The sequence below is a fragment of the Trichoderma harzianum genome (assembly GCF_003025095.1).
Source record: "Trichoderma harzianum CBS 226.95 unplaced genomic scaffold M431scaffold_1, whole genome shotgun sequence".
Lineage (NCBI taxonomy): Eukaryota > Fungi > Ascomycota > Sordariomycetes > Hypocreales > Hypocreaceae > Trichoderma > Trichoderma harzianum.
This window is the reverse complement of record NW_020209249.1, coordinates 603,102-626,126: the sequence shown is the minus strand read 5'-3', so window position 1 is coordinate 626,126 and position 23,025 is coordinate 603,102. Positions and strand designations below refer to the sequence as shown.

Genomic DNA, 23,025 nt, shown 5'->3' with positions numbered 1-23,025 from the left:
GTCAGAGAAAGGTGGCCTGGTATTCATTTGTCCAGCTGTCTGTAAGTTGCGGTTCATCCCCATAGCTTTTTTATGTCTCTAATGTTGACCCATTTCAGTTTGCATGACTGCTTCTATGGCGCCCATCAGATAGCTGTCGACGCGTGCGGTCGTAAAGTAACATGTATAGTCGAGCCATCATCCAACATATCGCCAGGAATCTGTCGACACCAGGCGATGTGCTGTAACTGGCACATCGCCGGGCCCCTGATGGCAGATGTTCTGGTACTGGAGAGGGGGTCGACTCATCAGACCGTATCAGAAGTTACTATGTCCGTGGCGGCTCCGGCAAAGTCCCTGGTGGCGGGCTTACCCCATGCTCTAGACGAGCTTTGCCGAGAGATACGCCCATCGATACGCCATCTCTGGGCCGATATTGAGTTTCAACAAGTCTCGGTGTTCAGCTAGATAAAAATAATGAACCGGGAGCTGCATCAAAGCGCTCGACGTCATGGGGCTATGTTGATATTCGGACAGCTTTTGGCCGTATGCTGGGACGTATATACACGAGGATGAGCAGCTTTATACCAAAGACGTGACGAATATATGACTGCAACTATAGTCAGCCTCTATATTCCGTCAGAATGGCCTGAAGATCGGCGTGCCAGGTAAATTGTTGTCCGCGTACCTACCTATGCCACGTCCATTGAATTATACAGTTCGACTTGCGTCGATATAAGGGCATCTACTTTCACGTTGTTTTTGGAGGCTCACTAAAATGAACACAGCTGACGCCTGTTGACATGTGGGGATTTAATACCAAGAGAGGCAAAAGACTAAAGCCTATCTTGCTAGAGGGAGTGCCATTGGACTGCCTCCCTCGGAAAATGGGACCCAGACCCAGTTTCTCTACGCAATAGTAGATCGAGTGGCGTCTAAAAGGGGGAATGCCCAACCATCAAGAGGGTGCCATCCGGTTGGCCAGAGACGGGGCGCGCTGAGTGTATCGAATCTGTTTGTTGCTCTTGATTCAAGAGTCCATCCATCAGCTCTTGAGCATGGAACTTGCCGATCAAAGGTTGAGAATGCAAGCACCTAGTCAACTATCGTGCATATCGGACAAGGACGAGGCTGTGGACTGTGTGACGTATTTTGGGTGGAGCTGACGCAAGGATATGACGATTAGTTGAGGTACTTTTTGCTTGTGTTTGGCCCTCCAATGAGAGGGGTAAGAAGGGGGGTGAACGGGGGTGAACGGGGGGAGTGCAAAGGGCAGCAATGAAGCATCCATCACCAGTCCGGGGGCGGGCGCAATGCGACAGAAGTGCAGAGAAGAGGCCGGAGCGGAAACTGACCAGTAGGCGCTTGTTGGAGAGGCTGTTGGAGGGTGGAACTCTCGGCCAGACTAATCAGAGGTTATTTATTTTGTTTCAACGTCTCAGGTAGATCACCACCGCATTGGTCCGATCGTGATCCGATCTTTGGGGGCGTAGACGAAGGTGGCGTGTTCGCCTTACCTCTGCCCTACGGGGAACAACCTTGTTCGGCGTGATGATTCCATCGTCGGCAGCAGAGGAGGCTCAGACAGTTGAGATAAGCCGCCGTCGCTAGAATCCGAGAAGTTGGCGGACGAAGTGTTGAGACGACGACAAAGGGGTGGCCTAGATGATGCTGGGCAGAGGTTTACGTGAGGAGAAGAGAGATGGTGCGAAGGCGGTCACGGGTCAGTCACGATGTCACGAAGCACACCAAAAATTCATTCAGCTTGTCGATAAGGTCGCCGACATCCAGCATCAATACATCATCATCATATTTCAGCATTTCGAATTATTTATTAATTATTTGACATTTTGATGAAAAATAATGGTTATCATGGCCTGAAAAGCTGGTATTCATATCGGCCATAGGGCTACAATATTAAACATTTAGGGGTATAAAATAAAACACCAAATTGAATAGCGCGATATGGATCATAAATATACCCCATATTCATTTATGTATTTCCAAATACTTCCAAAATATTTTCTACAGAAACGTCTTGCTATTCTATCTGGAAAATTATTTGTTGATACTTTAGGCACTATCATGTTTGGTAGCGCAAGGCTACCACCTGCCCGGCAGAATTTCAGTCCTTGGGCGGTCTGATTCCTTCCTTTGGCAATCGCCAGACACTCTCTGTCATTGCACTCATCTTTTAAACTTTTCAATCGTCTTCATCGTTCATCGCTTCCATCTACATCAAAATATTCGCATCAATGCTCTGCCGATTTCGTCGAAATGCTCCCATCCTCATCCTCGTTGGCCACCAACCTCGTCAGCTTCGGGCATGTAATTTGGTACGAGGATCAACATTAGCCTAGTCCATCTTTCGCAGATACCAATTGCTCTGCAGCCTGTTCTAGCAATTTGACCTCAATCCCATGTTTTCATCCTCCTTGTCAACCATACTTGGGACTGTACCGCCCCTTTGTTTATCGACGAGCTCTCCGTAGCAGAGGCATCATGTGATGATCACTAAGCTGCGTTGCATAGATATCTCCACGATCATTCTACTACATGTTACCAGTCACACATTTCGACACAATGACGATTACTTTGAAACGAAACTCGACGGAAGATGATTTGCAGCAAAGGTATGGGTAACTCTTTGCAAACGCAGTATCGAGCCCATCCCGTTTGATCGTTTTACAACGCCTTCTGACTCGATTAGAGCATTCAGAATCTGTCACAAGAGCTGCAAAGAACGCAATTTCTTTCTCGAACGGTCGAATTCTCCCCTACTCGATATACGCTTCCGAATAGTACTCAGGACATCCACTGCACTGACCCAAGCCGACGGGTGCCCAGTTCAAGAAAGACCAACATAGCGCAGGTTCCACACGTGTCACGCATCATTCGATGATGACAGGACAAACTCCAAGAAGGCATTTCATCCAGCAGGTCGAGGGTGAGCTGGTGAGGGATCCTCGTTTGGAATGGGCCAACACTAATGTTCTAGCCTACCCTGTTACTCTAGGATACTAGCTATCGACGAACATCTCGATAGTTTGACATTTCCGATATCAACTATTGTCGCCATCTTTGTTGCATTCGTTACCTCCATACCACAAACAATCCCCATCATTGTCACCCTACTGTTCAATCTCGTTTGTTTCTTTACAATTCACACAAAGGCGAAATAAACGCCAGCCATCCATATGCACATCAGTGCACGCGCGACGGTAAGTGCCCTAGCCTTTTTCTTCAACGTTGAAGAGTCGTCCCTTACAAGATGCCATGCCCAACTACGGAAATCATCAACAGCAACCCATTTGATCTGCTCAACGAGGAACATGACATGTTTCCCACGACGCACAGAAATCTCAACAGCAGCACGTCGTCAAGGAAAACTAAAGGAATGCTAAACAAGCCAATCACCTCCTCGCCCACCCACACCCGACCGACCCAACGGCGGCAGGCCAACAGCGTTTCATCGACGCGTGTCACCGTTGTTCTAGCCCCCAAATTTCTCAGTGAGCCAGCCCTGTGAATGCAGGTACAGCCCTGTTCAGGCACAGCATGGGTCACCCCTGCGTGTTCACGTTGAACTGGCAGCATACCACCATTTACGCGACATTTCAGAACAAAGAGCCTCAAATCAACTCTACAGATATGACGCTGTATGAGGCATTGGTGCTTTGCCGTTTTTGAGGGGCGCATTCATGTGCAAAGCATCAACAGGACAGGGGCTTGATTCGGCGTTCGGTTGGGCTTAGAAGACCGGTATTGGCATCGGACATTTACACACGCGCCCCATTGTCGCCATGAAAAATACTATGCAATCATGACACCCCTGGACAAGCACGATCCTCCATATCCTGACAACCACCGGGCAGGGCGAACAGGGCGGACAAGGTTAACGACACCGCCTACACCTCCAGGGATTTGAACAGCCCGTGGAGGGGCGAGGGCTTGATCGCCTCGAGGTCAAAGCACAGCGGCGAACTCCAGCAATGGACTTTCCGAGACGTCAAAACACACGGACCTGTCAAAATATGCTTCTGGAGCCGCGGACCAAAGTGGATGAACCGAGACCCGGTTTGCCAATTTCGCCGGCCCCGATGATCAAAAATCCGTCGCAACAACGGCAGCACCAGTGATCTTATTAGTGATCGAAAACCTATTCACTGCGAGTACATTCGGTCACAAGTTGCGAAACAATGGCTTGATTTGTGATTCTCGAATAACAAATAACATGGTATAGTAATTACGCTTGTCTAACAATTCCCGATAGGACGGGCCGTACTCTCTCTTGCAAGAGCAAGGATGAAACACAGACAATTATTGAGGAAAAAAATCCACAGTAAAAAAAAATTCCCACGCAATGCCAAGCATTAACCAAAAAACAATTGCCAGGGGAAGATTATTCTCAAGGAAAAACAAATGCCCAGCAGAAATGAGATCTCAAGTAAAAGGGCTTTGTCAAACAGCTTTGGTTGCACATCTATAGCCGGCGAATCCGCCAGAATTTGAAGCTTTCGGGTCGCTCGAACCACGTCGGGATTAGAGCCCAGGTAACGCTCGGATTTAAAGCTATTCACACGTCAGTCCCGCGAGACGCGGATCGCCATGGGTGCAGAGTTGCTGCTCACCTCCAGTTGAGATTAGCTCTGACTACGCATTTGATGCCCTCAATGTACTTTCGGACTTGGACATCGGCCTCTTCTCCCCAGCTCGGCACACTGGCCTCTGCCCTGTCCCAGCGCCAGTAGCGGTCTTCAAGGAGTTTGCCTACCTTGTCAAATGCTTCTTGTGCCGACAGTCCATTGAGTCGACAGGCCGTGACCATGTTGTGCGGCACTCCCTCTGCCTGCCCGAGAGTAAGCTTCTGTCATATGAAAGGGGGGGCGGGAGAGAGATTAGATGCTGACTTGTTCTTTGCGGTAGGACAGAATGTCATTTGATCTGCGCATGATTCTGTGAGACATGGAACGCCAGGCATGTACGAATACTTAGGCAGAATCTTACATGGCTACCATGTCCATGCCGATATTTTCCAGCTCCTGAATGACCGGGTGGTCAAACACCTCGTCCGGCACCCGGAGGCAATGTGCATACTCGACCAAGTGGTATAGGGGTTTGCAGCCCGCGGACTCTCGGCGGATCATGGCGATTTCTTCGAGCGTGGGGCGTTTTCCGGCAAACTGGTTGTCGATCTGCACGAGTGCGCCTCGGCAATAACCCTGCATTGCGAGGGCAAATCTCCGTTGGACGCCTGAGCGAGGCTGTTAATATGTGATGCGATGTTATGGTGGATGGTGAAGGTCGTACCGTTGGATGTTTTCTAGTGACATGGTCTGTTAGCAGAGTGATGGGAAGGCTGACACGATCCAGCACCGGGACTAACATACCATGGCCATTCTTTTTATAACAGTATCGTGGAATTGTACAATCCGCAGGCGATCTTTGGTGTTCATGCCTTTTATGGAGGCACCGCCCAGCATGGGCATCATCAAGCTCTCCATTACCAGCTGGGATTCTTCCGGTCGATCGCGCAGGTGTCCATTGTCAAACACTAAGTCTGTTGTTAGGTAACTGCCGGCATCGAGAGGTGATTGAGCTTACTGTCATCGTATGGAAAGACCTGTGGAGAGTCATGATGCTCGATTAGTAGGGCTCCTTCAGGGGCAAATTGTTTGGCTCATCATGACTCTCGCTTACCCAGTTTCCCCAGTCGCACAACGTTCGAAACCTCGATCGAGAAGCATGCGGAGCGGAAATGGCGCAGAAATACGAGAAATCGCATTTGTTAATATTCATTTTCATTTTCGGCCCAAAGGCACAGAATCTTTTGCAAGACGGTCAGCACGTGGGATGCTGGTGATGAGTGATACGACAACGAAAGAAGCAAGGAAAAGAGGTGCTAGAGTTTACCTGCCCAGTGCTTCTTCCGACTCCACTTTGACAGCTTCATAATGAGGATTTACTTCTGGTGCTTGCTTGAGGAAGGTTTGGAACATGTCAGGTAAGAGGACAGTGATTTGTTCTGGCTGCACTGCTTTGATATTGGACATGGCGATGGATTTTGCCTGTGCGATTCATTACTATGGAGGAGTATATGACGATGATTGCTCACAAAGCTTTGACATACGGACTATATATATCATGACATATTGTCCGTTCCAGCACTACAATGAACTGAATCAACCATACCGCTAAGTCCACAAACAGGGCAACAGGGTGATGCTAGAGGAGGACGGACCACCAGCCAAGGGGGCCGATTTTTAGGATGGCTCCTCAATAGACTGTCACTGCGAATAAGCCCCGAATGAAAAGCGGGCAAAGGGGATATTTTGAGATATGGGCTGATTTTCTTGTCCTACTAGATGGCATTACGGAATTGGTTAGTTGGATGGATCGAGAACCACGAAGCCATCATCACCGGCTTGGATCTTATTAAAGGATATATCCGGAAACAAGTTGGAAAACGAGCATTGTTCCATCTTGGTGTGGCGGTAAGCTTCGGCCAAGGAATGGACGGTGAGGATCTACGCGTGAATTTTTTTTTTTTTTAACTATTTTTTATCTCCTGGTATTGGTTGGTCGGACTGAAGGAGAGCTTCCTGATTCCAAAAATTTGACACGGAGTGACATGTGAGCATAACGGATGACGTGCTGTCTCAGTTGAATAGGTATGGAGAGTCACTGTGATTTCCAGTCAATTCAAGTTTATTACTGAATGACTTTTGTTTCAATCCGGACGCGTGGGCATCTCAGGTGAGCAAAGGGAATGAAAAGACGTTGGTGGCTGTTGGGTGGATGAAACGTGGGATCGGGTGGCGCTAAGGAGATGGGATGGAACCGGCGTGGCCCGAAGAGGCTGTGACAATACGTTTGGACGGTATTGTGATGGTGAAAGTCTGTTGGTTGTGACTTGGGACGATGGCGAAAAGGGAGAAGCGGATTGTTGGTTTGTCGACAATGCGTTGTGTACTGCGTATGAATGACATTAGTGCAAATTGTTCATTCTGTATGCACTGAAGAAGTATTGCGTGCACGCAAATCTTCAGCATGTTGACAGTGGTGTTGGCTCTGCTGAGGGAAGTTCAGCTTCGTATAGCTCAGTTGAGGGTGAACTTGATGTGTTTGTTGGCTGGCTGCGACTCGTTAGTGTAAGGGCATAATGGGGGTCAATGGGTTGTCTGGAAATGTGGTTCATATATGACTGGTATGCTTTATATATGTTCATCGTGGAGAACAGCCACATCTGAGTGTTGTAAAAGGCCTTGACCCCCATGCAGCCCAGAGTTGTGTTGTTCGTATATCTCGAAATCTGTTCAAGCGCCAAGTCAGCACCGCCATGGCATTCCACACAGTAGGAAACTACACATTTCAGTGGACAGATCTCCATTTGCCTCGAGAAAAGACCGATCCCCTGCGCCACGAGTACGACACACTGGGCCACGATGCCGTCAAGAAGCTACAGCAGATTGCAAGAGAGTTGAAGGGAGAGGCAGCGGTCAAGCCCACGCTTTGTCCTGGTGGCTTCGACATGTATGCCGTTCTCCGGGATCATCATACTGAAGACGAGACGCTCGACAGACTCTGGAAAGAGGTTCATACGGTGCCGGAGTGGGTGGACTGGGAGCAGATTGAGCGTGGACAGAAATTCTTCTACCGCTATGCTGCGGCGAATATGGTGGGCTTTTTGCTGCAGGCTTTCTTTGGGGAGAACTCTGCGGCGCCGGGCGTCATTGAGGTCTTGATGCGAACAGGGGGGTTCTCACCAAAGGTGCTGGTCCGTCGACTGCTGGAAACGTTTCAGCATCTTCTGCAGGTCACGTCGAGTCTTGAGTCGATTCAGCCGGGAGGCCAGGGCCACACAACGACGATTCGAGTTCGATTGCTTCACTCTGCGGTGAGGGAGCGAATCCTCAGATTGGTTGAGACTCGACCGGACTATTTCGACGTGGCCACGTATGGAGTGCCTGTTAATGTTCTGGACTCGATACATAGCATCACGACGTATTCGTGTAATCCGATGTGGTTTCAGCTGCCGCAGATGGGCGTGTTTCCAACAGAACAAGAAAAGCAAGACTATATCGCCCTATTCCGTTACGTCGGTTATCTTTTAGCGACTCCCACCGAGTATTTCGCGAGCGTGGCCCAGGCCAAAGCCACCATGGAGAGCCTATTGCTTCACGAACGGAGCGTCACCGCAAACTCGCTGATTATCGGACACAATCTCATGGAGACGGTGAAGGACATGGCTCCGTTTCACATCTCGGAGGGCTTCATCGAGGCTGGGAGTCGCGTACTCAACGGCGATGCCCTAAGTGATTCTCTGGGCCTTGGAAGGCCTGGGATGTTGGCATATGCCTGCTGGAAGGGCCACTGCTGGTTTGTGCGAGTACTTGCCCTGGCGCAGAAATGGATCCCGGGGGCTGACGAGGCTGCGGTGCGATATTTCAGGATGACGCTGTATGATGCTATTGTGAATAGCAGGAAGGGGCTTGGAGGGAGGTTGTCGAAGATGGATTTCAAGTATGTGCCGGAGATGAATAAGATGACGAAGAGGGAGGGAAGTGGACGAGGGTTGTTTGCGGGTTCGTTTGTTGAGAGGCCGGTTGAGACGTTTTATCTTGCGGTGTTTGTGGTGGGAGTTGTGTTTTGGATTGGGATTGTGTCTTTGATAGGGAGGGGATTGATGAGGCTGTTGAAATTGTGTGTGATTTGATAACGATGTGAGTTTGTTGGTGTTTTGGTTTGGTGCGTATTTTGGGGTTGCTGTTTTGCTAGTTGTTACTACCCCATACTCAGCACAACATTAATGATAGTATATGCTTATTTCACGGCTAAAACATGCATAGATACTAGGCAACTGATCATCATGAAAATCAGCAGTAAAATAATAATACAATTCCCTCTTCTGAACAAACAAATAATGGCTGTTGCCGGGTAAGTAGGCTTATGAGGCTCTTTGGGGGCGACCAAAGCTGACTCAGGCTTCCTTCAGCCCAACCGGATATAGGAAATATCAGTCACCTCCATGCATATGCCCGAACAAATGGCGAACACGAAGCTGAAACTGAAGCCAAGGGGGTCGGCGACTACTAGTATTTTATTGTAGATTATTTTTAATTTGCAGCCACGCGAGATGGGACGAAACAACCGCAGCGGCAGTCGCGCCACTAGCAGATGCATCTCAGTACAGTAGTTCAGTTGAATCCTTCGAGGGCCCTGAAACTACCCTGGACTACCCTGGAGACTGGAGAAACAAAACAATTTAGAATAGGGCTCTAGGCTAGTCCCTGTTTGGGTCCTTTGGTTGGGCTGACTAGGCTCGGACCGGCTTAGTCATGGCTCGCTGTAGCCTGTGGCTTGGGTCCTAATTATAAAATCAGGGCTTGGCGCAGCCGCTAAAGCGCATTAAAATCTGACAGAGCGTTTGCCGATCCGCGGGAGAAGGTTGTTGCGCGCCGACGAGTACGTGGGACTACCGGAATACGGCACGCTGGGCGTCTTTTGCGGGCGAGAGCGCGGTACCACAGAGGTGGCGTGTACAAGCCACATGAGCATGGAATACAGGTTCGACTGTACCAAAAGTACTGCTAGCAGGACAGCAATGTCTCATTGCGTGTGAGGAGAATGGAGGAAAAAAAAGCGGCAGAAAAAGGAGAGAGGCGGCGGGTGTGGCGGGACAAGGGAAAGATTTGGAGGCCGGGCTAGGCAAAACAGAGCCTCAATTTTTTTTTGTTGAGGGTGTGCGAGTGGTGTACGGAGAAGAGCAGGGAATAAAAAAAGGGAAAAAAGAGAAGTAAACAAGGCTAATTAAGGTAATTATGATTACATGTGTACTCGTACATGTACACTTTTATTTTATTTTATTTGGATGCGCTGGCGTACTTGTATATATGCATGAAATGACAAAATAACACAAGCACAAGCTATGAGTACAAGGTGTGGGTTATGGGTTGTGAGATTGAGTCAGTAACGTGAGTTTAGTCAGTGATTGTTTAATCAGACAGATGAAAACGGAAACGGAAGCAGAAGAAACAAAAGAGTGAAGAAAAAAAGCATCTGATAATGCCTGCTTCAGAGACTAACTCCAACTACGGATTACCACTACTGTTGTCCCGAACCACCGTACTCGGGCTAAAGCTCCCACGACTCTGCAGTAACGAGGCCAGGTCGGCGATCCAGGGGTTGGACGAACCATAGCTTATAATATGATATCCTCCGTAGCTGGGCCTCGTAATCTGCTAGCCTAGTAGGGCTCAATCCATTCAGCCCCTGTCTCTGGCAAACTTGCAGGGGTCACAGCCTGGCAGCGCGGTGGATACGAATTAGATTGATCACGTTGGATTATAGGTTCCAGGATACAGGATACTTGCTTGGTCCAGTTCTGCAGGGCAAGCAGGGCAAGCAGGATTCCAGGATACCATCACACTCACAGCCCAGCCCAGCACAGCATCCTCGTCGACCGTTGTTGATACTTACAGGGCTGACGGATTGGCCTTGGGGGTCCCGCGCCAAAACGGGCAACGCCAGCGATTTGTATGCTTTGGGGTATAACTTGCATGCCCCAGTCATTATTAATAGACGACCGTACCGTTCTCTTTAGCCGAGCTGTTCTTTTGGAATCGCCTCCCACCTTTTTTTTCTCTTCCCTTCTGATGCTGATGCTGATGCTGATGCTTGCCCCAGTTTAGTGGCACCGCTCTTTTTCGGGGGATCTGACGGGCGTTTTTTCTTGTCTCGTAGTCTTTCTACCTCTTTCTCGCGCTTCCTCTTGCTCCTCTTTTTTTCTTCTTCTTCTCCTTTCTCCATCTTCTCTTCGATTCACTCGTTTTATACTTTTGGGTAATCCATCCGCTTTCTCCTCCTCTCTTGCTACCTTGTTGAGCGGAGAGCGGGAACGCTGAGCTAAGCGGTTCCGTTGCTTGCTTGAGCTTGAGCTGCGGGATACCGTTATCGTATCGACTTTCACCTCATCTCATCACCCATAATCATAATCATCATGAACATGGCCAGGAGCTGGAGCGTGGCTGCGCTGGCGGCCAGCAGCCTCATTGGCACCGCCAGCGGCACGTCCATGTACGCCTTTTACCCGGGCCCCGACAAGGGCGCCCAGATTGGCACGCAGGATCCCAAGACGGGCGATATCTGGGTCAACAACTGCAACGCCCAGATTGACGGGGCGCCGCTGTTTCCCACGTCGACTCCCAATGTGCTGAAGACGACGAACCAGCCCAAGAAGGGCGGCAGCATGGCGGCCACGGGCTGGTGGGATTCACAAAAGGTGGTGGTAAGTAAAAACATGTTTTCATTTTCATTTTCTGAGGGGTGTGATGATCATGGCGGGGGAGAGAGATACTATCATCAATTATTGGGCCCTGATAATAGGATCTGCATACATGTGATGGATGCCTGACAGTCGGGGGATATTTGCTAATCATTTTAACCAAAAGGCCTCTGTCTTCTGGCACTCAGCCGATGGGAAAATCATGAACGGCTTTTACAACTGTGATCCCGAGTCCGGCACCTTTATCCAGGCCGGCGAGTACACCATCTCAGACACGGCAAATGTCACAGACATCCACCCCAACACCGGCCTCTCCGTCGAGCTGTTGGGCAGCACTGCCGGATACCGAGTCTACTATCACGACAAGGACAGCCAGGTCCATCAGCTGTCCTACACCACCAAAACGGACTGGAACTACTACGGCGCCGTGTCGCAGGACCCCACGTTTAGCCAGGCGCTGGCCTCGCTGCATTCCGGCACCAACAACATCACCGTCATCTCCCCCAAGAACGACAAGGATGTCGAAGTCTCACGGTACAACACCGATGGCACCTGGCACATTTGTATGTCTTGTCTTGCTTGTTTCAGTTTTGTTTTCATTGTTTTCCATGCTTTACAAACAAAGCGTTTATTCCTGGTTCCCACGCTGACCCCCCCTTGTAGCCGCGTTCCCAGAGGCAATTGAGAATTCTCCGACAAACAAAACGGCGCCCGCCAAGATCGGCATTGACCCCGATGTGAAGCCCAAGTTCTCTCTTCCCGCCTGGAATGGCAAGCCTGGAGGTATGGGCGCCGCCGTCGACAAATCCAACACTCGCACTGCCTTTTATATCGGCAGCGACAGGAGGCTCTACGAGGTTGCCAGTATCAACTTTATCTGGCAAAACATGCCCAACCAAACCACAGCAGCGTGGCCCTTGGCTGACGACGCAAACGCCGAGCTGGCCGTCACCTACAACCAGGCCACCAGCGAGGCTTGGGTTTACTACGTTTCAAACAGCAGCCTCATTCAGGCCTACCGAGGCTCCGACGGCACATGGAGCAACCACACGGTGCTACCAACCTCGACCGGTTCTACTGGAGGCGGTTCCGGCAGCGACGGCGGCGGTTCCGGATCCGGATCCGACAACAGCAAGGCACCCAGCTCCGGACTTTCCGGGGGAGCCAAGGCCGGCATCGGCATCGGTGTCAGCGTTGGAGCCATCGGCGTCGGTCTGCTCGGCCTCCTCTTCTTCCTCCGCCGCAGAAAACAGCGAGCGGCCGCCATCGCCGCCGAGGCGGACAAGGAGCAACCGCCCATCAACTTGGGTCAATACCACTCTCCCAGCGAGCAGGCTTTGTATTACATGGCTGACGGAAGCGTAGCACCGGCATACACCCCGCAGACGCCGTACGACTCACCGGACGCCGTGAAAAAGGCCACGCCCGACATGAACATGCACCCGGCCAACATGGTCTCGCCGCTGGTGGAGATGGAGCAGCCGCCGACGATTTATGAGTTGCCGCCGACGAATTTTAGTTATGAACTTCCCGCGGAGACCGTGGAGCGCAGGTGACTCTTGGGGAACGGCGCTGAGGGGCGTCAATAAGAGGACACTCTGTGTAACGAACCAGCTCTTATTATCATTTTTTTTTATGTGGTTTCTTTTTTTTTTTTGTTTATATATACATATACCTCTCTTGTGTAAAGATCTCTCTTTATTAGAGCAACACGATTTTGAATAAGCACTAGCGATCTTTTTTCTTTTCATTTATACATTCGACAATTTTTATAATGTGTTTTGCTGTAATGGTTTGGAGATTGAAGGGAGAAAGATGTGAGATGCACGGTTCATCTTCATCAATGAGGGGATAATTTAAGAATAGAAATGACTATTTTACTTCTGAACGTTGAATCATTACACATTGATATATATGTATGGATACGAATATATACAATAACTCGAGTTTGAGTCTTTGGGTATATACACATTTCATCGACGTTTATTTGACAGCAGCCGCAAACGCAGCAGCCTTTTGTCCGCCGAGCTCGAGGTAAAAGGCAGTGTCGGCAAAGGTGTTGTCGTAGCCCACGAATTTTTCGTTGGTAGGGAGCTGGTTGTTTTTCAAGCACGGCAGGCTCTGGGTACCTATTTGGATAACACACACACGTTAGAAGCTGAAGATAGGATGTAGATATGGAGATGATGCTTGGGATGATGGGGCTCACCTTCGTTGATTTCGTCAAACATGGCGTTGAACGCAAACAGGGGCTTGACTGCCAGGCCAGTGATTGCGTCGGCTTGCATCGAGTAAAAGGAGCCGTTGAAGCGGGGGAAGTAGTCGAAGTTTGCGGGGGTGTTGACGCCGTTGAGGTGGTAGGCTGAGGTGCCGGGCCAGATGAGGGGGGCGTGGTCGATGCCGAGGGATTGGAGGGTTCTAAAGGAGGAAGATTGAGTTAGAAGGTTTGAGAGTAGAAGACAACGGATGAAGTAAAGAAACGGCAAAGAACAAGACAACACTTACTGAGAGTCGGGAATCTGAGTCGTCGTGTGGTATCCCTTCAAGTAACCACCGTTGCTGAAACTTCCCACAGTCCAAGGGCTAATCAAGTTGGCCGCCTTGTACGCCGACGCAAAACCCGTGTTCGCCCTGACATCCGTGCCAAAGTTGGCGGGCACGCCGAATCCAACATACACGCCGGCGTTCTTGAGCTGGGTGGCAATGTTTGCTCCGTCGGTGACGTTGATGGCGACGGTGGGGAAGCCCACGCCAAACACCATAACGGCGGGCTTGCCGTTGTGGTGGATGTAGGCGGACGAGGTGGTGTAGGGCTTGATCTTGGAGTTGTAGTCGGCGAGGATCTGGGAGGCGACGCTGGCGGAGGCGGAGTTTCCGCCTGAGGCGTCGTATTCGACGATGAAGCCTCGGCCGTATTTGACGGCGGCGGCTTCGACTTGGTTGAGGATCTGGGGGTTGGGGAATGTGTTAGTTTTTGCTGGAGTCTTGTGTCTTTTGCAATTCGGTGTAAATGGGGGCAAAGACTGACTGTGATGAAAGAGGCATCGGTGAGATGGCTGAGGAATCGCTGTACAATGATTCCGTCAATTCCGTACTGCTGCATCCACTTGAAGTGCAAGTCGACAACTCCCTCGCACGTGTTGTCGTAGAGTTGCACTGGTTGGCCGTTGGGTGCTGTCAAAGTTGACGTGAAGAGGCAGTTGGCCGGATACTGGCTGACATCGGGCACAAACTCGAATTCAACTAGAATCACTCGTGTCAGCAACAATTCTTCAACCTAAACAACGACTGATTCAACCATTGTTTAAAAGAGCAAGTCAATCATACCATTGCCGGGTCCTGGAGTTCCACCGTTGGGAGACCAGTGGTTGTTGACGCCAGATGCTGGCTTGCGGAACCAGCCCTGGTAGCCGTACAGCCACTTGCCCTTCAACGTCGATGTATCGACTGCCGCTGCTCTGGCATACTCTTGATGAACCTTTGCGTGTCCATCATGGCCGTGAGCTGCTGCCGTTGAGGCCGCTGCAGCCAGCAACAATCCAGACAAAGTAGCACGCATTGCAAGAGCTGTCCCTTGACAAGATTTCACACAAGACAATCCTTTTTAACAAACGAATAAAGAACCGGCAGACACTCACGGCTCCAGCTTCGGCATTTGAGTCTGGGGGCGAGTCTTAATTATCTCCATTGGCAATTCCCTTCGTACGGAGTATATCGTAATGAGTAATCTGATGCTTAAAAGTGCCGGTGAGCGCCGTTGTTTGGGCGTCGTCAGGATAGCGCGGCACCAACGATGCGAGAGAAAAAGGCCCGATGCAACCACCCGGATAACCCCTGTAAACCGACACAAGGGGGGAGAAACAAAATGCAAATGCTCGGACAAAACCACACACATTCGACCACGTTCTCGGTGGATGTCGGCATTACTTTTCTTACTTGTTGTCTCGAAAAGGAGATTGGTGTATGCCTATCCTGGGGGCAATCATATGCGTGTAACATGTCGTTTATATGTAATCGGATGTAGAGTGCCGGCGGGAGTGTCTTTGGTGTGCTTTTCCGTTGGATGAAGAGGTTTCAGTTACATGATTAAGCTTATAACGCCACAATTCCGACGGGTGCTGTCCAAAGTATCGAGTATTTAGTATTTAGGAAGTCTATCTGGCCAAATTGGAGGATTCAGAATTGCTGATTTAATTGATTCGGTATATTGACGCAATCAACTCCACGTAGAGCGACTTCCGCTTAAAGACGTACTTTATTTGTCTTACCATGCACACAACCAAGGCCCCTTCTCAAACCGAGGTTTCCGCATCGTACCATCCCATAGTAGCGGTCAGGATAACTAAACAATACTTCAAACAGGCAGCTTACAGTCAGGAATAAGACACAGTGAGCGGGTTTCCATTGTATGTGGAGTAAATGTTTTGTCGGGTTTGCCCGCTAGAGCTGACTAGTTGCCAACGTGAAACAGGAAGCTCCGTAAGAACGAGAGCCACTCGTAGCTGGAAATCGGATCATATAGGCGTTAGGATAGGTTGATGGGACTATAGCTCAGGATAGTCGGGGTTAAAGACGGGCGCTGTTGTGGGTGTTGATATAGTAGATCGGTATTAACTGACAGCGGCCCCGTTCGGGATTTCGGTTCTGCTAGGGGGCGATCATACAACGTAACATGTCACTATATTGTTGCCGGAGACTAGTCTACTTAGGTAAACCCCGTGAAAACGACTAACACTCATGTTTTATTATAAAAGAGTGCAGTTCCATGCCGAGTTGACTCGGAAGATAGTTCGCAATGCTCTTCACTGGAGTGGCGTTAGTTCCCTGGTCAAGGCGATCATGACAACTACCTGGTTCGTTGAAGCTTGGCAAATCTGATCTACCTATGATCTAGAGGGAGATCATTAAGATATGAATGGTAATCATCTTCTTTTAAAGCCTAACGGAAGGATTTGCCAAGCAACATCGGATCGCGGAGTATTACCACCCTGCCGTGTACAGAACAGGCTAGGTTTATGAAGTTGTTGTGGTCGAAATGTAGTAAAAGCGTCGGGTGTTGAATGGATGGCTTCTTTCGGATATTTAGATCTGTTGGGAATGCAGGGGATCCGGTGCTTATCTGGGAAAGTCAAGCCCTGGTGGTGCTCAAATCTGATCTCATGACTCGTATATCTGGTTCATCGAAGCGCACAAACCATCTACTGGCTTTACCGGTATTTCTAAAAGGGGTTGAGATTTAACGAGGACCCTTGCTCAAATGCAGAATATTGGTGAGTTCAGTTATAGATGATATTTGGCAACGAATTCCACCTCAACTCTCAACAATTTTCCACAACGTTCATCTTAATCTACCCAGTATACCTCGAGACATATTCTCCTCCGGCAACTATGTAGATTTTGAGGCAGCCGAGCCCGCATCCGAATTGAGAATGGCAATCTCCTCCAACCAAATCACCTTGCCTTCTTCATTCACCTCGCCCATAAGCATCGCCTCCGCATTAGTCTCCGTCCCATCTTTTCCGTGTCCATAGGCAGAGTGTCTTTCAGAAAACAGGTTTCCGTCTCGTAGAAGATAATGCGATTTGATGTCAACCGAAGTTGTCCTAGCGCGGATGGCTTTTATGTACGGGATGAATTCTTCCCATGTCATCCGGTTCATGTTCACGGTGATGACGGCTTCTTTGACGTAAATGTTGAGGATCATTTCTTCGAGTGAGGCGTCGGGGCTATTGAAGGCTGCTTCGAGTGCAGCGGCGAAAGACTCTTTGCTGGAGAGGGGGGTGACAGTGGACATTGTGACTCTATTGGTTGGCAGTAGGGAGTTGGATCGGAGTATTCTTTATGTTGAGTTGTTGAGTTGTCGCCTTGGGCTAAATTGAATGGATGCTCTCTTTAGAGTTGTGCTGGGAAGCTACCCCTTCTATTTGTATGCGAATCTCTGCGATAGTTGTGAATAGCTTACCACAAAGAGAATATTCCGAAAAGATCTAAGCGCAGTTTGTGAGAGGTTCAAAGAAGAATTGCCTTCCCCGCGTCATGCTTGTCTCAATGTGAATCTCTCTCATCCTCACTCCCAGCTTACGTGCTTACTAAGTAGCCCAGTGTAAGTTATTTTTAGCTAACAAATTGAAGCAAACTATGATCATTAGTCATGAAGCTTGCGCTGCCTGTAGAAACCCACTAAAACATAGATGTGATGTTGAGATAAAGTTTGGGATTGAGTTTGGGTTGTCTCTAGATCGTTTCAGTCCATTGGCTGGCAACTGCGTACGACTCTACAGAGCTGCGATGCATTAGTCAAGAGGATGGGCGGTGGGTTATTTTTGCAAGGGCTCGGAAAAGAATCATTTGCCAGGGTTGACTAAACGCGTTGTATTTATTATCTCACTCTTCTATTTCTAGCTGAATCCTAGTACCATTATACCGCCTTGACCGAGCACAAATAGAATGAGAATCGGAGTGCATATAAGTAACATGCGGTGCATCAAGAGCTTATGGGAGTTGCAAGTCTCCCTTGGTCACCAGCTCCGAAATACGAAGAATGTAGTTTCCATATCTCTTGGGGTATGCCTTCTGGACAGCCGCCTCCAACTCCTGCCAAGTGGTGGTCTCTGCATTAAGCTTTGTCCACGTTCGGATGTAATCCTGGGTGGCCTTCAAGTGCTCCAGCCCAAAGTCGTCCGTGGATTGACGGTGAGAGGGCACGACAACCTTGGGATGCAGCTTGGCTATCTGGTCAATGGCATCTATCCAGTTCTGACGGAGCTCAGGCGTTGTGTTTTCAGCGAGGTATTGATAAATATTTCCGTAAACAACGTCTCCTCCAACAACCAGCTCTAGAGAGGGTACATGAAGAACGGTTGATGAAGCAGTGTCACCACCAACAACTTCAACAGCGCGGAACTCGTGGGCATCTACTGTAAAGCAATCTTGTCCTTCTGGGAGGACATGGACTTTGGGGTTGGGCTTCGGGCTTTCTCCCAGCTCAGGAAATGTAGGAACCCACAAGCCATCCCAGAATTCTGGAGCAAGCTGTTCCAGCATGTGCTCATAAGTGCCCTGAGTTGCGCGGATGGAGGCATCTGGAAAGTGCTCCTGGAGAGCTTCAGCGGCGAAAAAGTGATCGCCATGGCCGTGAGTAATGTAAATGGTGCTCAACTTTCGGTGTTCGATGATTTCAGCAATCCAAGTCGCAACTGGCTCGGCTCGAGACCTAACTGCAGGGGCATCAACGAGCACGGCTTCGTTCTGTGTAGTGATTAAGGTGAATGTAGTAGGGTTGAAGATGACGGGATCTGTAAAGTTTTGTCCAGCGAAAACGGCTGGCACGGGAGAGTCCCAGTATGTGTAGGCTTGGATGTTGTGGCCATGGGCGATTGGGATATGGGGAGACATGGTGATCCAAGCGTAATTTCTTTCTCAAATTGATCAATTGAGTACATAGATCGAATTGACACTCGAAAACCAGCGGCTCTGGCAAAGCATTTATATCTGATGCGGCTTGACGCTTATCTAAGCCGAGAGGCGGCAAGTTCCGTAGCTGGAGGATTGCCGGATTGAGGAGCACATTAGTGATAATTACGCCATGCCGGTAGCTGCACCAAAATGGTGTCCACCATTGCCCAAATCGAGAAACACACGGATCAGGCCTTGTATACTCGTATGCACAGGGCGTATTGTCCGCTAATCACCGAAAAGCTACGATGGAGAGCGGACTTTTGCGGATGTTTTGCGGAACTTTGTTTGGGAGTTGTATGGAATTATTCAAGTGTTAGTAAACAACATTTATAAACAGCTCAGATCTACATGGGGCTTTCTCATGTTCACCGAGTTTGAGGACGGTGTAATACTCTTGACCGAGGGTTAATTATAGACATGTAATCAATGATTTGTTGATGACTCCCAGCTGTAGCTAATGAATAGATACCCAAGTGACTGATGTATTCCTCATGAACCTACCTTTTAGTCAGAGTATGGGCCAAGAAATTACATTTCTAAGAGCGCTATGCTTAGGAGGTCATCTTCAACCTGTTTTGACAAATAAAATGAATATTGAGCTCGTGCTTATACGAAGAAGACAGTTCAAGGTTGCCTTTACAACTTGATAACCATAGCAGGATCAAACACATGCGGGTTTTTCTTAGTCTTGCTCTTCGCCTTTTCGTTTCGAAATGTATATCCCCGCTGGTTTGCCAACAGTCTAATACCGTTACACTGGAAATCCGTAGAATAGTGCGTATGGCCGAAGATCCAGCAAGTGACGTTACCCCAGTTTCCCTCGGTTACAAGATCAGTCGCAAATGCTGGTGTCCATGGGCTATTGGTATCCGCCGGCTTGGACGTGCCTTGTAAACATGGCGCGTGGTGCGTCGCGATGATAATTTGCGTGGAATTATCTTGGTCCTGTGTTGCTAATTGCGCTACTTCTTTGCGAAGCCATTCAGCTTCCTCGGTGTGAATCTGATTATGTTTCACCGTAGTCCATCCGATTATTTTTTTTAAAGTCGTTAATTTTTGTTTCAATCATGGTAGCAGCGTCTTCCGGTATAGCTGACCAAAGCGTGCAGCCCAGAATCGTGAGATTGGAATCTGGGTCATCCCAGCGAGATTTGTTCAAAAGTATAATAGAGTCTTTGAGAAAAGGCTCTTCTGAGAGGCGCTGCGCCATGTCCAGTCCTGAATCATAGTCGAGTTCATAAAACTCGTGGTTCCCCAACACTAGAAACACCTTTTTATATCGACAGGCTTGTATTTCAAGGAACGCTACGTAGTTGTCGTAGTCAATCAGTCTCCCGATGTCACCAGCCAGTAGAAGAAATGGTGCTGTCACCGGGAAGGTATATGACGTGTACTGTTGGCCTACCTCGAGATGCAGATCGGACAAAATCTGTATCCGAATTTGTGGCTGGCGTATTTGTCGTATTAAAGTCTTTAGTAGTCGTGACATTTTCCCGGAGAGAAGTGGTGAATAATTGCCAAACATTAACTCTCTTCGTTTATCGTGCAAGCTTATTCTGTCCTACAGAAGATCATGTGATGTAAATCGGTTGGCAGAGCAACATGATTCGACACACTTATTACGAGCTTGTTTACGGAGTAATCGATTGTCGCAAGCCAAGACCATTATGTTCCCGTTCTCAAGCCGTAGCTGCAGTATAAACCCCCAAGATGTTGGACGAGGGCAACACTTGAACAATGCTATACTGATATGTTTTAATACCGAAGCGGCTGAGAAATTGTAAACTTGCGGTAAGTCAACACCAAATCCCTTTCCGACCCCTTCAGAACAACCTCGCAATGCGACTGCTGCCTGTGTTCTCTCATTGTTACCTTCTAACACAGCCTAATTTACCTTCTCATCGCAAATTCACAACAATTCAATGAACCTTCCCAAATATATATCGATAGACCAATGTTAAAAAACACAGAGAAGCAGAAAATGCCCACCAGCACCAACAGTGTACAGTCCAGCGAGAATTTCAAGTCCGGTGAGAAACTTGACCTACTCTTTGGCATAGACTCCACAAACTACAAACACGGAGTTGAAGATACGCTTGTTGTCACGCAAATCTTCAAGCCTAGCAGTATCACACGCTACTGTGCCAGAGTTTCTGCTCTTCAATTTTATCGTGTAACGTGAAGAAAACGTATATGTTAGACCATAGCTCTTCAAGCAAGGTCACTTTAACAGGAAATATAGGACTGGGGGATTTGCGTGCCTACTGAATTCGTACCTAAGACCATCCAGATTCTTCAATCACTTCCCTTTCCAGATCCATATATCCAATTAGCCTTATACCTCATCCCAAAATGCAGTCTCTAATACGCACATACACTCACTTCCAGAAACACCACAAGAGTTTAGCTCTTGGAAGCGCCGTCCTCGAATTTGCTCGTGTGCTTCCTGTGCTCAGCCGCGACTTTTTCAGTCTGGTGTATAGGGACGGAATGAGCCTCTCGTTGAGATTTATGTTGTGGCCGGCTTTTGTTTCGGTTTTGCACGAGGCGCCTGCATTAGCTGTTCCTGGTTGGCCTGGATGTGCGCTGCCTCAGCTTGCTGGGACCTTATCTGCCGGATTCTGCCGGCCTATCATACTGGCCGCCAAGTCATTGGCCATACTCTCGAGCAAAACGCGAGCTTGATCCAGATCGGAGGAGCGGATGCTAAAGACATCCTTCATTGCCTCCATCTGTTCACCATCGACGTGTTGCTTAATAATACGCAGTCGCTATAATCTAAGTTAATATTAATCCTAGTATATTCTTAGCAATTGACTTACAGTTCTAAAGAATATCTTAGCACGCGCATCATCTTGTGTAATAGCGTACCATTTACTTAATCCGCGTCCGACCTTACTCATATCCGAGACAATTTGCTGTAGCTTGTGTGCAGTTTTTGCATATTCTTCGGGGCCCATTGGAATATCTACCATCTGTTCTTGGCTAAATTGTCTCTGCTCTTCTTGCCCAATAAACTTAAGGCGGTTAAGGAAATTGCTAGCAGCTTCTGCACTTGCGGCTGGTATTATGCCGTGATTCTTCAGGATCTGTTTATATCTGGCTCTTTGTTCGGGAGTTAAGGATGCTTCCTGCTGAGGTGTAAACGGCGCAAATTTGTTGAACTTGGGTCCCATCCTCTGGATTGGCTGCTGGGCTGGCTGTGGCGGTGCCGCGACCTCATCACTATGCTCCTGCGGAGCTTGTGTCTGTTCTAGTTGGGGGTCCTCCATGTCCGTGTCATCAGAATCCATGTCAAGCCCGGAGTTGGTCCCATCTTCAAGCGGAATGTTACTTGATATATCGTTTTGTTCATTATTGAGTTCTGGGGAGATTGTCTCTGCTTTCTCAGCCCTGACGTGCTCTGGATGTCGATCCAAGTCACTGTGGGTATTGTCTCCCTGGAAGAGCATATCCACAGAGTCTTCTTCGTCGCTAGTAGCAGCATCGACTGCGGTTGATGGCTCAGCCATATCATCCAAGTTCCCATCAATAGCCGACCGGATTACAACAATGTCCTCATCATCTAAAAGATTAATCGTGCTTCTACTTCGCGGCTGTGAATTGCTGGAGCTATTTCCGTCACTTCCAACGTCGCCTGGAATATCCTCATCGTAGTGGATTAGAAGTGACATGATGGCAAGTGATCTCAAATGGCCGGTTATGTGATCCGTTAAACGGGTACCGATTTCAGACTCATCTTTACCGCACAGAGGGCATGACATGAATAGTTTTGGTAAGCTTCGAGCGTTTCTGTTTGCCAGGGCGCGAAGTTTGCTGTCGTTGAGTTTGGTGTCGTGAACGTCTCGCACATGTTGCATGTACTCCTCACATGTTTGAAACAGGCCCAATTCACGGTGGGATGGGCAGCGCCAACGTTGAATGTGCTGATGCATATGACTGAGCCATTTTTCGCTATGCTTGTAAAGCTCATCTGGTTCACTGCATTCTTCAAAAAGGCATACATATGGGTCCAGGTCATTTTTTACATGGTTGCTTGAGAGCTAGTTAGTATTGCCTTGTGATGGCAAGGCTGTACGTTCATACAAGCCAATAGAGATATCGACTCACTGCCATTTTTTCTCATTGAATACCTCTTCGAGAGAAAGCGTATAGAAGCAATAAGGACAGGTGACCTCCCCTATAGCCGGGACGTCTGGTTTGAGAACTTTGCTGAGCTGCTCTTCTGTGGATAATCTCCTTTTTGCGTCTCTCATGTCAGCAATATCGTTGAGTGTTGGGTCTGTGGATAATCTCCTTTTTGC

At 48.8% G+C, this 23,025-nt stretch overlaps 7 protein-coding genes across 7 annotated transcripts in view; 2 read left to right on the top strand and 5 right to left on the bottom strand.

Annotated features, from left to right (window-relative positions):
• Positions 1-4,196: 4,196 nt before the first annotated feature.
• M431DRAFT_502236 (hypothetical protein) lies at positions 4,197-6,168 on the bottom strand. The gene is made up of 10 exons (XM_024918127.1): positions 6,110-6,168; positions 5,893-6,047; positions 5,680-5,806; positions 5,584-5,602; positions 5,370-5,533; positions 5,290-5,302; positions 4,987-5,233; positions 4,890-4,923; positions 4,611-4,828; positions 4,197-4,551 (listed from the first exon to the last, which is right to left on the bottom strand). The coding sequence occupies exons 2-10, from the start codon at positions 6,030-6,032 to the stop codon at positions 4,353-4,355; spliced, it is 1,161 nt and encodes a 386-aa protein (XP_024779794.1). The 5' UTR covers positions 6,033-6,047; positions 6,110-6,168; the 3' UTR covers positions 4,197-4,352.
• A 1,125-nt stretch (positions 6,169-7,293) lies between these two features.
• On the top strand, positions 7,294-8,839 carry M431DRAFT_130534 (hypothetical protein). Its single transcript, XM_024912456.1, has one exon. It carries the CDS (start codon positions 7,319-7,321, stop codon positions 8,693-8,695), a length of 1,377 nt encoding a protein of 458 aa, XP_024779793.1. The 5' UTR covers positions 7,294-7,318; the 3' UTR covers positions 8,696-8,839.
• A 2,214-nt stretch (positions 8,840-11,053) lies between these two features.
• Positions 11,054-12,819, top strand: M431DRAFT_72238 (hypothetical protein; the record flags this gene model as incomplete). Its single annotated transcript, XM_024922001.1, has 3 exons — positions 11,054-11,266; positions 11,430-11,826; positions 11,927-12,819. The coding sequence occupies 3 exons, from the start codon at positions 11,054-11,056 to the stop codon at positions 12,817-12,819; spliced, it is 1,503 nt and encodes a 500-aa protein (XP_024779792.1).
• Positions 12,820-13,184: 365 nt separating this feature from the next.
• On the bottom strand, positions 13,185-14,822 carry M431DRAFT_130529 (hypothetical protein; the record flags this gene model as incomplete). Its single annotated transcript, XM_024912454.1, has 5 exons — positions 13,185-13,392; positions 13,473-13,681; positions 13,769-14,211; positions 14,292-14,506; positions 14,591-14,822. The coding sequence occupies 5 exons, from the start codon at positions 14,820-14,822 to the stop codon at positions 13,247-13,249; spliced, it is 1,245 nt and encodes a 414-aa protein (XP_024779791.1). The 3' UTR covers positions 13,185-13,246.
• Positions 14,823-16,494: 1,672 nt separating this feature from the next.
• M431DRAFT_130523 (hypothetical protein) lies at positions 16,495-18,661 on the bottom strand (the record flags this gene model as incomplete). The annotated part of the gene is made up of 3 exons (XM_024912453.1): positions 16,495-17,100; positions 17,738-17,754; positions 17,786-18,661. The coding sequence occupies 3 exons, from the start codon at positions 18,656-18,658 to the stop codon at positions 16,650-16,652; spliced, it is 1,341 nt and encodes a 446-aa protein (XP_024779790.1). The 3' UTR covers positions 16,495-16,649.
• A 661-nt stretch (positions 18,662-19,322) lies between these two features.
• On the bottom strand, positions 19,323-20,159 carry M431DRAFT_536827 (hypothetical protein; the record flags this gene model as incomplete). The annotated part of the gene is made up of 1 exon (XM_024921006.1): positions 19,323-20,159. A coding segment is annotated over one exon (432 nt), but the record flags the coding sequence as incomplete, so codon positions are not given.
• Positions 20,160-20,851: 692 nt separating this feature from the next.
• M431DRAFT_502229 (hypothetical protein) overlaps positions 20,852-23,025 on the bottom strand; it is a 3,415-nt gene continuing 1,241 nt past the window's right edge. Inside the window, exons 3-5 of the mRNA XM_024918126.1 lie at positions 22,832-23,025; positions 21,544-22,756; positions 20,852-21,492 (exon numbers count right to left, since the gene is read on the bottom strand). Coding sequence (XP_024779788.1) covers positions 21,313-21,492; positions 21,544-22,756; positions 22,832-23,025 — 1,587 coding nt within the window. The 3' untranslated portion in view covers positions 20,852-21,312. The remainder of the gene's footprint in view (positions 21,493-21,543; positions 22,757-22,831) is intronic.

What these genes read in the sequence shown, in the direction of transcription:
- M431DRAFT_502236 (XM_024918127.1), bottom strand. Translation starts at nt 6,032, where the DNA reads ATGTCCAATATCAAAGCAGTGCAGCCAGAACAAATCACTGTCCTCTTA. An exon ending in GGCATGGACATGGTAGCCAT is followed by an intron (nt 4,924 to 4,986) that starts GTAAGATTCTGC and finishes AATCATGCGCAG; the next exon opens with ATCAAATGACATTCTGTCCT. An exon ending in AGAGCTAATCTCAACTGGAG is followed by an intron (nt 4,552 to 4,610) that starts GTGAGCAGCAAC and finishes ACGTGTGAATAG; the next exon opens with CTTTAAATCCGAGCGTTACC.
- M431DRAFT_130534 (XM_024912456.1), top strand. Translation starts at nt 7,319, where the DNA reads ATGGCATTCCACACAGTAGGAAACTACACATTTCAGTGGACAGATCTC.